This window comes from Gavia stellata, chromosome 3, assembly GCF_030936135.1.
Source record: "Gavia stellata isolate bGavSte3 chromosome 3, bGavSte3.hap2, whole genome shotgun sequence".
In the NCBI taxonomy this organism is placed as follows: Eukaryota; Metazoa; Chordata; class Aves; order Gaviiformes; family Gaviidae; genus Gavia; species Gavia stellata.
Window position 1 is genome coordinate 24,095,486 of NC_082596.1, and position 16,224 is coordinate 24,111,709.

At 34.7% G+C, this 16,224-nt stretch overlaps 1 protein-coding gene across 1 annotated transcript in view; it reads right to left on the bottom strand.

The window, feature by feature from the left end:
- Positions 1-16,224, bottom strand: part of SPAG1 (sperm associated antigen 1) — a 43,208-nt gene that overhangs the window by 2,659 nt on the left and 24,325 nt on the right. The window contains exons 11-16 of the mRNA XM_059815366.1: positions 15,857-15,956; positions 12,606-12,758; positions 8,006-8,178; positions 4,793-4,934; positions 3,754-3,880; positions 290-454 (exon numbers count right to left, since the gene is read on the bottom strand). Coding sequence (XP_059671349.1) covers positions 290-454; positions 3,754-3,880; positions 4,793-4,934; positions 8,006-8,178; positions 12,606-12,758; positions 15,857-15,956 — 860 coding nt within the window. The remainder of the gene's footprint in view (positions 1-289; positions 455-3,753; positions 3,881-4,792; positions 4,935-8,005; positions 8,179-12,605; positions 12,759-15,856; positions 15,957-16,224) is intronic.

A 16,224-nucleotide genomic window follows, 5' to 3' on the forward strand; every position in this document is an offset into this window, starting at 1 on the left:
TGTTTACACGGAGCATATCCTCAAGTTTAGTGCCATCTAAACGTACTTTTTTCCATTTTTGCTGTGGTTCTGAATACACTTCAAAGCAGTCCAAGCTTTACTATAGAATGTACTGGATACCAAACAGATCATATGCAAGCATCCTCCAATATGCCTTCAAAATAACGTGAAAAATACAACCCCACCCAAAAAAAGTGTAGAGCTAACAAGTGCAAAACAAAACCTTTAATATTATCTCTTCAAATGTGTGGCTTCTGCACTGCCTGCTTTTAAAAATGAACAGGTATACCTCTTGTATGATTATTTTCTTCCTTTGCTTTTGCTGATCGCCAACTACAGCACTGCTGTCGAGGTCAAGCAGTTGGGTTACCTCCTCCAGTTCCTTTTTTGCTTCAAGAACATTTGGATCTATTAGAAGTACTCTGTTGAAATCATCAACACTGGCTTGATAATTCTGTAAGTAGAAAGGAAAATACTTTTTTTCATAAACATACCACTAGAAAAATAAATTAGAACTACCATACTGTCTTTCACAATTAAGAAAAATAAAAATGCTAGAATCTTGACATCAAGTAGAAAAAAAATCTAAATACAGACAGTGTAACTTCATTAGAGGGAAAAAAGGAACCTGAGGATGAATTTGAGTTAGTATTTTGCAACTAAATACTTCCGTATTAAATATGTAATATAAAATTGTTTATTCTGAGAAACATATTCCCTGTATCGGAGAATAGATTATTGAAGATTGCTGCTTTTAAGCATAATTGGTTACAGTGTAACCCTTACTCAAGATTAATATAATGTGAGTCCATCAACTGTTTCCGTACTTGCTTTGCCAATAAAAGAAAGTTAAATTAAGCTTAGATTAAAAATATACCTAATCTTCCTGGGCTTCAATCCAATTGACCATCTCTTACAGTTTAAGAAGGGAAGTTTTTGGTTATACTCGAGAAGATTGGGATTACATTATGAACTCTGGGATAAACAACAGGATTAGAAGGACAAACACAGTGATAGAGTGGCATTAGGACACAGTTCCTCAATCATCAGTTTCGTCATTTGTTTAACGTTTTTATTTCAAATTTTGACAGTAGGCATTATGATTTTTTAGACTACATTTTCTGGAGAGACAAAGTTAATACCATCAATTCTGAGGAAGACTAGAGTATCACATAGAAAAATCAAGATGCCTTGAGGGCTGGAGTATCAAAAATAAGGACAAAATTTACGAGTAAACAGTAAAAGACCATGTGGACAGTAATCAACATAATTTCTTTGTGTGAGGGACCTAATATTTCTTCTGTTCCCAAGCAGTATCATAAGGTTACTATAAGTTATTAATATTATCATGAAAAAAATCCTCATGTACCAGTTGAGATATTTCCTCAGCATCTCAACTGTAATAAAAGCACTAGTGTACAAGTCACTCATATTCTCTTTCCTATGTGGAGTATTTTGTTCAATACTGATGACCAGCATTCAAGCTGCAGAGATATTGCAGTAAGTCTGTAAGTGAACTGAAGTTTGCCAGATCGTGAAAGAAGAGTAAGAGAACTAGAATTATTTAGCCTTAGCAAATGAATGCAGAAAGGAGGCAGATTGCTTTCATCGAAAAACAGCTACTGATTACGCTAAACCATTTGAATTATAGATGTGAAGACTGACAACTACAGAGAAATAAGATTCTGGAACAGACTTCTGAACATGATCACATGGGCCAGCAAACAACCAGCCCTCCTGGATTCAAAATTGCAACCTGCAAGACTTCTCAACAAAAATCATACAACATGGTTGTTGTACCCAAAGCAAGAGACCGGACTATCAGCTGTAGAAGACGCAGTCTGGGGTCCGCTGTCCTATGCTATAAGCCTAATTCATCACACCAGCATGATTTTTTCCTGACCTTCCCTTAACCACATCTCAGTAAATCTATAAAACCCCCTCATTTGCTACATCAAATTCGACTGCAGCTTTTGTGGTTAAATACTGGATATTTATACACAAATAACACTTCCCAGCTTAGTTATGTCTTTGCCAAACTACATGCTTTTAGCTCTTAAAATCTTTCGTGACAGAGTCATTTGTCAACCTCAAATAATTTCTGTTGCTCTCTCTGGTTTTATGAATCACTCACATCCCTGGAATTCACAATAATGAAGGCATTAAATCCAACCACAACAAAACATTTTGGGAGTCCCCAGCTCAGACTGTTCTGAAGGAATCCATAAACAGTACGTTTCAGGTTATGTCTTCAGTAATAGAAAATAGTATTTTTTTCTAGGATATTCAGAAAAGCAGAAGTTATTTCACCAAATCTTGTCATTCTTTACTAGTGTGTAATTCCCTTTTTTTGACTGGTAGAATCACTATATACCTTTGCTCATATTTATACTATTTTTTATCAACTTCAACAACATAAGGTTACAGATGATTAATACCAAGTAGCTTGGTACAGTTACAGAAAAGATTTTACACAAAATTAAGACTTTTCACCTTCTCTGAAAATTAATCAAAGGAAACATTCAAAAATTCATAGCTACTGTAACAGAGGAACAAATTAATCATAAAAAAAAGATCCCATGTTTTCTAAGACTTGCATTTGCAATTATAACACAGGATGAGAACAGTACACTGCTAAGCACAAACAGGTTGTCCTCAGGTCATTCGTAAGCTGACAGACGATCAGGTAATTTTTTGTTAAGGCATCAAACATAATGGAGGTCTGAGGTAACTATGCATTTGACAGACACTGCTGGAACTTGGTGGACACTTGGAGTGATCACCTCCAGTTACAAAGAGCAACATGGGAGAAAGCACTTAAGATGCTTGTTTAAAGACACCTGTAAAATTTAATACAAAGTAGATGATGATAGCTGCCATCATGAGTCAACAGAAGTGAGAAGCTTATCATTCAATACCAGGTAAGAGCTGACAGGTAGGGTAAGGATTGCTATGAGTGTGTATTATGAAGTGTAGAAGCTAATTAACGTCGCTGAAGAAGGGGAACCAACAGAGGGATGGACAAAAGGAATAACACGGGTCAAGTGAGGGAACATGAGATTTGCAGTCACATTCAGGATGGATATGAGTAATACAAGTCTGCATTTATCAAGATCAGATAAAAGGATACTCAAAAAACTGTGTGTAAGAAAGATGAGCACAGTACAGACAACAACAACCCTATGCAGATGGAAAGGAAAAGGTTGAGTCCCCACAGAGTGAGAAAGTAGATTACTGACAAAGGTTTGTAATGTGTTTGGAGAAGGAAGACAGAGAGAACGAAGATAATTAAAACCCTGGTTTAAAATGACAAGCACTCAAATATGAGCAGATGCCAAAAGGCAGCTTAAGATTTTAGTTTAGACAGATGAAGACAGACTTGGAGAGAATCCATTTGTCATCAGCAAAGACATAGTAAACACATTGACAGAAAAAAACAGACTGGGATACCCAGAAGAATATTAGAACATTAGAACAGAGTTGAAACTTGCTTAACCAATCTCTAGTCAAATCTCCTTTCTTCCAATATTCTTGTATTTTCTCAGATTATTACAAGCCAACATGCAGTTTTTTATGTTGCAAAAATATTTATGTAATATTTTATGTATGCCTAATACTCGACAAAGTAATAAATGATCAGCACTGCATACTTTTTTAGTATTCACCCATCGACTGCAACTACCTGATTGCCTTTGAAGAGGATAAGCAAGTTTAGAAGTGCTTAAGAATACCTGCCATGTTCTTTTTCCTCACCTGTAATCCTTTGTACGCTAGTGCTCTTCTATAAAAAGCTTTAATATTAGAATCTTCTATCTGAAGAACATGATCACAATCCTGCTTAGCCTCTTCATATTTATACAGTTTCAAGTAACAGAGAGCTCTAACACAGAAAAACAGAATACACTGCAATATAAGTAAATTCTAAAGTGCTGTAGTGCCAACAGTATCTGACTCATAAATGTTAATTACAATACTTCACACAATTCAGTTTCAATGTGGTATTTTTTAAAGTACATCAAAACTAATAAATATTAATAACATCACCAGATGGATTTAGACAGGGCCAATTCCTGCAATAAAAGTCAAAATTCAAGTATGAGTAATGCTTGAAGTTAGGCAGATATGCAAGTATTTTAAAAGTAGAGCTTATGTTAGTACAATATGATAGTATGGTAGTGGATATAGTATGGATTTTATACAGCCATTCTGGGTGAAAAAGTGCTCTAGATTAAATAAGCAATACTGCTTTCTGCATCTGATTATTACTTGGAAGCCTCCGATTTGAGTACTGGCCTAATCAAATCCTTCTTAGTTCATGAAAGCTGATAAGATTACAGCATAAAGAATTATGCTACAGAATTCGGTCGACTTTTAAAATAATGCTGTTGTATGACCATGGTCCTACTTTTATTTTCTCAAAATGTACATTTTCTCTAAACTATTACTCTTCATATCTGTGATACTGCTACTGCACGTTAGTTTTTAATTAAAATCATACCGGTATTCTCAAAAAATGCTGCAAAATGCTATGATAATAACTTTTACTATTCCTTACTCTATTGATACAAAGATTTAAAGATATACATATCAGTGACATTAATACTTGCTCCCCTTGGAAAATAATGCGGTTTTACAAAAAGAAAATATTTTGTTGTTAAAAACACTCATCAAGTAGGAAAAAAACCCCATTTTTTTTACAACAGTAACTGAAGTGATGCAAAAATCTCTATTTGCAGTGAGAAAATATAACTATTGTTATCCCACAAAGCGGGGTTAGATTTTGGATCTTTACCTGTTAGTGTAGATTGTACATTCCTTGGTATTTAACTTCATGCATTCGCTGTATTTATTTACAGCTTCTTCATATTTACCCTTTTTTACAAAATCATTCCCTTCATTTTTTAATGTCTTGAATGTCTCCTCAGCTTTCTCACCTACATTACAAAAGGATCACAGCGTTACATAAGAAGGTCAGTTCATTAAGGGTAGCTGAATAATCTACCCAGACTAAGAATAAATGCCTGGCATCTGGAGTATCTTTATCGGTCTGCACGTTGCCGTTTTGGTCCCAGATCTCTCTGCTGCTCTACGAAAGGCATAAACTACCATATATACATTTGGTACAACGCATACTTCCCCATGAACCAGGGTAACTATTTTGCTGAAAATAATAGGAATGCAGCAGACAGCTGTACACTTTCACCTCCTTCTGTCTACCCCTTCTGTGTGGTAGAGAGGGAATATATATTTCCACTGAGATACCAGTTTTATTTACCATGGTGGAGATTTAATCAGCAGGATTAAAGGCCTTCCACAGCTTCCACCAAGCTACACCAAGGCAGCCATAATTTGATCTAATATTCTTTCTGCAAACAACTATCTATCACAATTACTATGCTAAACTGACCATGACAAATCATCACGTCAGTGGGGGTTAGTGATACATCAGTAATATTCTGTTCATAACTGTTTAGAAAAGATGCTTTGAGGAACCTGAAAAGACCTAACTATACTTTTTTTAATTAGTATTTTGTTCTTCCATAATTGTCTTTCCTTCTAAACTCCACATAATTTGTTGCATATGCTTCTGGGTTAGACTACAATGTTTAGCTATGTTGCAGTGGAAAACCAATCCTGACTGCATTTTCATGTCTCTTGTGAGCAAACAATAACTAGTAACATAGCTCTAAGTAAATCATAATGGAAAAGTCTACTTTTTGTACCTTGCTGATGAATACAAGTCCCTTGTCAAGCTTCAGGTTTTAAACACTGCATAAAACCAGGTAATTTTAACCAATAAACTCACTGAGTTCTTTTATAAAAACATGGCAGTCTCCTACGCCAGAAAACTACATGTAGACTTCGAGAAGAAATTAAGTAACAACGTGAAACCAAAACAGACTTATGCAAAAAATGTAACCAAATTATAATTCAAGTTGTAAGACACAAAAACCAACAGACAATTGCTGCAAAAGTGTCAGCCAACAGTAAGGTTTAACTACTGACTGAACATTATTGCTGGCACGCTTCTGGCACCAGTATCACTGTCAGGTCCCACTGATTTAGTACAGGCCTCAGACGGCAACCACAACCTTAGAGTCAGCCTTCAGTGAAGAAAATGGTTATACAGGCTTAATTTAATATTTCTAAAACCAAAACCTAACCAAAGCCCACTCTATTTGAAATAGACTGAGACATGTTTTGCATCAAAATGACACAGAGCACACTTCACGAAGACAGTGATGGCCAGTTTTGTTAAATTTCCTAACAGGCTAAACATGATCACTAGTGCTCTCAGGAGTTGCTTATCTGTCTACTTTTCACTACAATGAACTTCAAATTATCTCTCTTAACAAAGTTACATAAGGTTATATAGATCCAAAGTTACTACTTAAAAGGATTAGATTAAATAGGTTGGTTATAAAATGAAATAAAAACCCAACAAGTTGTATACCATAATAACAGAAAAAGCCTGGAGTACAATCAGTACAACAAAAAGCACTTTTCACGCTAAGCATTTATGTTTAATAGCAACAATTGTGCAAAACATCCGTTTTCTACTGCATTTTAAATAAACAAAGGTTAAACCCAATTGCTGCCCAACCCTTAAGAGTGATGAATCAGTAATGACATGCACTGACAACAACTATAATGAAAATACTTATGTCATTGGACATTTTAAAAAGTAGAGTAAAATTTTTATTAATCTAATTGATCTTAAAATATACAGCAACATGCCTCATGTTTCTTAAATGAAAAACAAATTTCTGCAGCATTACTGCAGTTTAGTATGCACTGTTACTCAAATCGTATATAAACCACACTATTACAAGTTTCTAGAACCATGTCTTATTCTAAAGAAAAATGCCCAATTCTCATAAACACATGCATTTGTAAGTTGTCTGTTGTTTTACATCAGGTACAAATAAATTCAATGCTCTCTGAAAGATCATCTTTAAAGTCATTAAATCACTACAGTTCTGTAGTGATCAAGAGTGCAGATTATTTGAGGACATGCATTAATGCAGTAATGCATTATGGACAGATAACCCTATCACTGCTACATATTTGGCCAGCAACCCAGTTATGCATTGTTGCCTCCCCTGTGTTAATCAAGGGGAGATTATCTTCAGCACTACTTTTCTTTATATTTAAATAAACTCAAAGGGGAACCAACTAATGGTCAAGTAAGAGTCAAAAACGATACAGTTAAGGCCTTTGCAAAAAGAATGTTTAATGTCAATAAAAACTGAATCAGAAAGGTTCCTTCACCTGATTTACTGGAGGAGAAAAATGGAAACTGCAATGAAAGAGAAAAAAAACAGGAGGAAGAAAGAGTCCTAAAGGAGTTAAGCACTCAGTGCTTATGTGTAAACAAGTCCAGTACTAACATATTTGAAGGGTGACTACTAAATGGGCACTGTCAAAGTTAGACTCCGTTGTAAAAAAACAAAAAAACCCAAAAACCAGAAGTGTTCTTCTATAGCCCATTTCACTAACTACTGGCCACCTAGAAATCTACTCTTTTTATTCTGAAGAGCTGAGTAACGCTTTCACGAACAATTAAATGACAGGTGAACAATTAAATGACAGCTACAGATTATGCAGCTGATTATGTTACTAAGGTTCGGTGTTTGTTTGGGTGGTGTTTTTTGAGGGGAAAACTGTGTTATAACTGTAATATGTCAAGGAAACCACCAATATTTGTGACAGGACTCATTATACTGCTGATGAGTTTTTCTGCTACATTTTCTTTTATTTTATGTAACTTCAGAAATTACATGCTGCAAACTACATCACTGGCTTAAAAAAATTTATCATAACTGTGGCTCCACAAAGCACATTAAACCCAATCATGTAAATGACCATCATCTAACTTGGATTTTCACAAAAGTCTCTGATAAATATTTTCTAAAGACATTTCTTTGACATTATTAAACTGTATTCCATTTTTCAATTAAAATTATTTTCTTTCTTGTATATATATTTGCATTACTATACATACGATTCATCTGCAGCTGTTCTTCTCTGTTGATATCTGTAGTACTTGGCTTACTCTCTGAAGTAAAGTTTCCTCCATCCCACCTGTGTAGCTGAGCAGCAACTGGGACAACTGGAATTGGTGACAGTTTCTCCCTCCAACTGGGACCATCCTGATCTATTAAAGTCTTTGTTATTCTGAAAGAGAAAAGCCCCACCAACATGACTTTTCATATATTTAACTCATGCTTTAATAACTTACACCCAAATTAAATAATGCAACATTCCAATTTTTCAAAAAACAACTGAACAATTATCCTTAAGACTAATTTAAAAAAAGATTGTCACAGCAGTCAATGGTATTGCACTCATTTAAGATTTAGCCTTTTTCCACTTTTTAGAGTATTTATGCTAGCATTTAGAAGACAAGAAGCTGACTTCAGCATTTAAGCAAATTACCGATTTTGCAACTAAGCTCTAAATGCTGCCTACCACAAGCAATAAAGAAATAGAAAAAAAAGAGATGTATTTATTTTGTTTACTTTTCTCAGCTGTTCATAGTTGTTATTTGTCACAAGTGTAGATTACAATATCCTCAGACAAAGTATGGTACCGAAATTTGCCGATGTCAAATGAAACCTCTTACACAACAATTCTCTAAATAACCAATGCAGGTCACAAAGTAGGTATTAAGTTCCATTTTATAGAACAGTCAGAAATTTGTCTATCAGTCATTCTTTATCCCCATTTAAAAATGCAAAGAAAATATATAAAAACTGTTTAGTCTTTCTTAAACCAACACATATATATATAGGTCAGCTATTTCCATACATGACAGGTTCAACCCAAAATCCATTCAAGTGGGAGTTTCCCATTGCTGTGATAAATTTTGGAGAAAGACCCAAGTAAACATAATGAGTAAAGCCATACAAGACTTCATGGGTCCATTACAATTTTTGTAGTGTTTTTTAAAAACAAACAAACAAATATTAATCTATTACAAGAATGCGAATAATAGTGAGATTACGTCTTCTAATCTCAAAATGATCTTAAGAGTCAAGTTCAACTGGTGGTATGTCTAGTATCTACTTTAACAAAGGAAAATTCTGAATTGAGTAGTAAAGCAAGTCACATTGATACTATAGCCAATAAACCTGAAATTTGTATATTAGCTGCATTTCCATCTAACACAGGTGTAAAAGAATACTACATGAATACACATCCAAAAGAATAAATAAATTAAGAACCTTGAATGTGACATGAAGAATGAGAGAGAATGAGCATAAATTACCCAATCAAGTTTTCTTGCTTAGTTTTGTTCTTTTTAAATACTTGAATAACAGCTATAAAACAAAAAAAAGGCCTCAGTATAATACTATGGCAACAGAGTCAGAGCACTCAGTACCAAATTCTTTTCCCATTAGGATCTGGTAGAAAAACTGATACAAGAAGCAGTAGCTGTTCTAATCTTCTTTATGGTAAAACAGGAATTACCAAAATATTTTAAAGAACGATAAAAAATAGTTTAAAGAACTAAAAAGGCTGTTTGTAGAGCTATATAAGGTGTGACTTTATGTATTACATAATGCTGCATGAAACATACCATTTCTTATATTTTTTAATTGAAAATAAGTTTCTTCATCCACAGAATATCACATTTTGTAGTATTATCTAGTTGCTTGTTTTCTAAGTGAACCAGAAGACTATTTTTCTGTGTGTTAGCTGCATATGCCCACCTGTATCATTACTACGCAGTATTTTATAGGACTTACCAACAAAGCAGCTTATCCAAGTTCTGTTTTGCTCTAACTTTACTAAAACTTTAAGGTTTTTAATGATAGTCTAAATTCAATTGTTAATAAAAATGTGGCACACTTTCATAAATTAATCAGCCCTAAGATTTACTCAGGTTATTTTATTAGAGACCAAAACTGTACACTTGATATAAAAAAGTCAATTCATTACATTTAGGTATTTCCCATAGCAAGTAACAGAATAATTCTACAGTAAACCATGGTCCCATTGACTTCCTGTTTAATTTTTCTCTATTATCATAATGGGCTTAAAAAGTTGGACAAAAAACCTTATCTAATTTGTCAAAATCAACAAAAAGAATCCCGCAGTCTTTGATGATCAATCAACTTCTTGTAATATAATAATCTAAGAATAGTCTTTTGCAAAAATGCATACCTGTGTGCTATGGTTAGTTTAAAAAGCACAGGTATCTCATGAAAAAGCTGGGACAAATACACTCGTTCCCCACCACCAATACCGTCGCTTGACCCAACAATCTTGGAGTTTTGGAGTTTTTCACAAATTTATTTGTACAGTACAATACTCATATGGGACTTTGTAATAAGAGCTCCTAAGCTATCTAATGCAATTTGCTAAGTGATATTAAAGGAGTTGAGACAACTGGAATGAAACTTCAATTTAGTAAATGGAAATGCATAAACATATTGCCCCACGTTAGAGCTTCTTCATTTCTAACAGTGAAAAGCAAATAATAAAACACTCAAGAGGAAATTCAAATACACAAAGTAGGAAATTCATAGATGTTCACAAAGCCAGGAAAACACCACTAATTAAAAGTGTGCTTGAAACGCATTTTCCTGTGACTTGGCACACACCATTACAAGAAATAGTCCTTCCAATTTATCTAAAACCCACCTCAAGATAACCAATAAAAGACACAATTCAACATCATCTAATCAACACAATAAACGGTTAAATAACTGTTTTATACTTGTTTTCAGTTGACTTTTCATAAAAATATGTACTTACATTCTTAATTATTTCCTTTTGATTGCAAAATAATCAGGTAAAGACTTTATATTATCAGGTAAAAGCTTTATATTAAAAATTCTACTTGTCGTTTATGTGAGAATTATTAGAAATATCAGACTGAACACCTGTTCAATTCTAAGATTTTTGGAAAGCCTTCTCAGTTAGGTAAACAGAGAAGGACAAGCCTTAAAACGATTTATCAAACCCACCCTCAGACACAAGTAGGAGGATGAGTTTTTCCTCTCAGCTTCCTACAGCATCACCATCTAATTTCCTGCAGGAACTTAAAAACAAAGAAATTCTCCAATAAAAGCAGGTTGTTAAGACCTGATATTCCTAATATAAAAAAAAATATTAAAGGGACAACCCCAAAATGTAATTTAAGTTAAAAGGCAGTAGAGTAACTATCATTTTCTGTTGAAATTAATTTTTAAAAAGGTCTCTTACTTTGGAAATGAAAATTAATACTTTGAGAAACAATTTGAGTTTAATTCATAAACAATAAAATATTAAAAAATAAATTATAGTAAAAGTTCAATTACGCAGGAGGTCTATGCTTTAGAAACTAAGAATTTGCAAGCAAAAATGAATTACCAGCAGAAGAGAAGGAAGAAGCAGCTGAAATAAGGTGATGGGTTGCCAGGGAGGAAAGAGTAATGAGCAGTGAAGCTAAAAACATAAGGAAGGCCTAGAGAGGAGAAAAGGAAGAGTGTTAAGGGAAAAAAAGGAAATAAGCTTATTACTAAGCAAGTTACAAGTCAAGGAGAAATATGAAAAGAGTATCTGCAGATAAAATAAGCCAAGAAGATTTAAAAAAGTATAATAATCAGACAGATACCAGGACGAGCAGTTATCTCACCAATCCAAGTGCTCTATTGTCAGCGTAGATACAGGAGATCAGTAACAATTTGTTGTGTTATCAAAAATAAGACTTCTAAGAGGAGATGATAGTGTCGTGATCTCCTTTGGCCACCTCTGGTCAAGTAAGCAGAATTTAAGGATATTATGGACTTTTTAATGAACTAATAATGTAAGTGCTCATGGCCTTGCCTTAAAAAGGAAAAAAAGGTACTAGATTCCACTGTTAAAAGTCACATGCATGTGGGTTCCTGCTCAATGGTTAATGGTTGTCCTACTTCCATAAATACTTTTTTTGCCCATTAAAAAAAAAAAAGGAAAGAAAAGGGAATGGAAAATCATTCCCGTGCTTAAGTACTTATTATATGTTAATGAGAACACAATTACAATAGTGTGTATACACTAATTTTACACTATTAAAATGTAATTCTAGATATTGAGATGTCTCTCTTGGCAGTAAGAATTAGCGTTGGAGTATTAACACTTAAGTTAAAATATTCAATTATATTTTTTACACCTCTAAGCTTTGTAGCTAACCACTGTATCAAGCTACTTCAGTGTTTATACAACTGCAGCATACCGAAGGATTCACACTTAACATAAATCTTCAACTGCCACAGGAAGAGTACTAATATGAAAAAGAAACAGAAATGTCAAAGAAAAGGTATGGACCTTAAAGTATTATTTTACATGGTATCAAATACAAGTTAGGAAAGAAAACATGTTGAAGCACCAGTAAAAAAAGCCTTTAAAATACCACATTTTTAAAACAGAAAGTGACCTGCCGCTGGCAGAGGATAACTGTGAAGCTAGGGGAAAAGAACTGAATGAAACAGACAGTCCTCTAGTTGTAACGCACCAGTTGTGACAACCCTGCCTCTGAGTGATACAGAACAGAGGGAGCATGTAAAACAAACAAAATGGAGTTATATTTTTCTATTTGGACTGATATGAGTAGAAAATTTGTTAAGTGCAGTTACCTATTAGCACTATCATTTGCTGCTTGGATGCTGCTGTCTATTTGTAGGACTGTTTTATAATCAATGTATGCCTGTCGATACCGCTCCATAGACTCATTTGCCATTGCTCGTCGTAGAAGAGGCTTAAGGGAAAATGGCTGAAGCTCCAGAGCTCTGGAGAAAACAAAAGAAAATGCAGGGTTGAAACAGAATAACTGAAATAATATTAATAAAACTATTTTATGATATGTACAACTATACGTAACAACCCAGGAAAATGCAACTGAGTGGTTTATATTAATACCCTAAATGACATGCAGTTATGAAATTGTTAGTGCTTGTACTACAACTTACTCTACTCAAATCCCTATATTCCATCTGGGAAGCTACTTTCATCACCAAGAAAAGATTAATGTAATGGCAGCTGTTTAAAAGCAAAAGCTATTTTTCTTAAGTCATGCCTAGATCTATGGGGATTTCAAGTATATGGTGCTTTTGCCTGCATGATTTTCAGTTCTTCTTCCCTACATGGAAGTATGCATGTGAAAAATACATTTAGCAAGACATGAATATACAAGTCTTTTTTTGGCTTTTAGGTTTTTGCCATCTTTTGTCTGTTTGCTCTTCTGATTGTCAACACGGAGCTCAACCCCTGACACTGTGCAATCAGAACTCCTTCCATCACCATGCACTTTTCCAGCAATATGGAGAAGCAGTCCACAAAGACTTTATTTATTAAAGACTACCTTTTATAAATCAATGATTCTTGCTAAAGAGAATGAGATAAACTTTGAAATACTGAAATTAAGATAAGTCTAGCCAATTAGGTTTCATGGAATCATAAAGTAATTCAGGCTGAGAGGTCCCTAGTCCAACCTTCTGCTACAGGCAAGGTCAGCTCTGAGATCAGACAAGATTGCTCAGGCCTTTATCCAGTTTGGCCTTGAAAACATCTAAGGGAATCTCTGCACAACATCTCTGGGCAACCTGTTGCAATGCCCCCCACTGTTCATGGGGAAAAGGTTTCTCGTAATACACAGTCCGAACCTTGCGTAGTTCAATTTTTGCCTGTTCTCTCTTGTCCTCCCACAGTGCACTGCCAGAAAGAGCCAGGATCCATCCTCTGGATAATCTCCTCATAGGTACTGGCAGGCTGCTGTTGGGACCCCTGGAAGCCATTTTCCTCTAAGCTGAACAAACCAAGCTCCCTCAGCTTCTCCCCTCCAGGCAAGTGCTCCAGAGTTCACAACCACCTGTGACACTTCACTGAACTCACTCCCGTTGATCACTGTCTTTCTTGTACTGGGGAAGCTGAAAACCAACACAGTTATCATAGATGTTGTCTAACAAGTGCTGAGTACAAGGGGATAATCACTTCCCTCAATCCACTGGCTGTGCTCCTGTTTATAAGCCCAGGAGGCTGTTGGCCTTCTTTGCTGTAAATTGGCTTTGCACCATTACTCCTCCTAAAGCTAGAGAAACAATGATTTCTAGAATAAACATTTCCAATTTCCATTTCACAAATATTTCCAACATTCCATTTCTCTTTATGTTGCTGAATGCATTTGAAATATACAACAGCACACAACATCATAGCCCCTACAAAACCTCTGCAAAAATGCCTGACATTCTGTAACTTAGAAGAATATTAATGCAATTTCAGGTTCCTAACATCAGGAATGAAGGGGAAAAAAACCATAAATAAATTCAGGGGAAGATGACACTGCTTGAAGAATAACATCGGTGGGAATAGAAAACTACATTTCCAGGGTAGAATGCAAAGATAATACAGCCAGGAACCAAACCATACCACAATACGAAATAAAGTAACAATAGTGCACAGGAGCCCTATCTCACTCTCTGTAACAAGAATCAAAAGCATTCCATATCAGAGTCTTGAGACAAAGAGAGATCCAACAGAGTTTTTGATACACTTCTAAGCCCTAAATAGCTAAAACTTAATACAAGATAAACATTCAAAACTTATTTTTATATCATGAATACAAGCACTACACCATTTTTACTTTGAAATCAAGTAACCTATTCATAGATCATCATCCTTTATGTTGTGTTGCCTAGAGAAGATTTAATTGACATTGCCTAATTCATGTGTGTTTGCAGTTTTGCAGTTCTGCTTCCCAGTCTCTAAATTATTTCCACCTCTGTTGTGTTTACTAAGCATCATGGGTCCTTGCGTAGGCAGGAAATATGCACGACATTAAGGAGACTATCATTAAGTAGTAAGAAAATAAGCTTCCAATTGCTAAGAATACAAACCCCAAAACCTATGTGTTACTGATTTCAGTTGAAGTCTTACATACTTCAGACCTCCTGAACAGAAAAATGTGATGGCTGTTAAGTATGCCATCTTGCTTTATCAGCCAGCTGTCTATGGTCCTGCATCTGTTTTAACAAAATATTGTTAACAAGTCAATTTTTTCAGATGACATTTTTAGAAAACTTTTCTGTCAGGTAGAATATATACAGTAACTCAAATATTTGGTTAATACAAAGTTACACACGTATTTTATTTTTAGTTTTAGGGCTTTTTTAACAGTTGGGTTGTAAAAAAAGTTGTAAAAAACCCAACTGATTAATTAATATGATTTCTAACTGTCTTGGGATCCTTTTTTGCACCTTAAGCCTCAGTCTTACTCACCCTATCTATGAAAATATAAAAAAGACACGTAGAAATACAGTATTCATTTAGTGAAAGGCAGTGTTGAGAAGTTACTAAAGGTGTCTGATCCTAACTCCTGTATCCTTAAAAGCCACAATAAGCAGAAAGGATTTTAGCTGAGTTCCTGAACAGCTGTAATTACTGTTTATAACTATGCCAAGTATATATTTAAAAAAAACAAAACAAAACAACAAACCAAACACAGAGAACAGACACATATACACATGCTTGAAAGCACTTTCCCACACTGTGATAAGCTTCTGGCTTAACAAAGCTTTTACATGTGAGTTACTACAGAGCATCATTGAAGTATGCCTGCTTTTATATTAAAAATTTTAACCCTGCTATGCATTTCTGCATACACAAGAAGCCTAACAACTCCCTTCACACCGTAAGACAGCAAGTTAAAAGTTACTCCTTTCCTAGGTTCCATGGGGTTGTTTACATAACTGACAAAGATATCTGTCATTTAGCCAGGGTATCAGACTTTATTGAAGATTGTTCTAAGTCAAACTGCAATAACAGTGTATCAGTTAAAATGTTTAATCATCATCAGGAATGTTGTTGCTCTACATGGGAGGTTGCAATTTACCTGTTACAATCCTGAACGCAGTCACTGCAGTTGCCTTCTTTGAGGTAACATGCTGCTCTGTTTGAGTACAAGATGCTTAAATCATCTGGACTTTGTTCTCCTAAAAGAAGTTACAATTAAAATCAAAGACCATTACTAAAATGACATTCAAGAATTAAAGACTTGCATGCTGTAAGGTGCACTGCAGGGATGCAGTTTGCTGACAATGCAAAGCTGTAAGGAGCTTTCCTTTATCATGTCACCTAGAATATGTAATCATTCAAACACATAAATAAAAGCAAACAGCTCTGCTCCAAGGAAGTTAAAAGATTACTTCACTCATCTTCCTATATTTTATATCACATGAATTATCCTCTACTGACAATGAC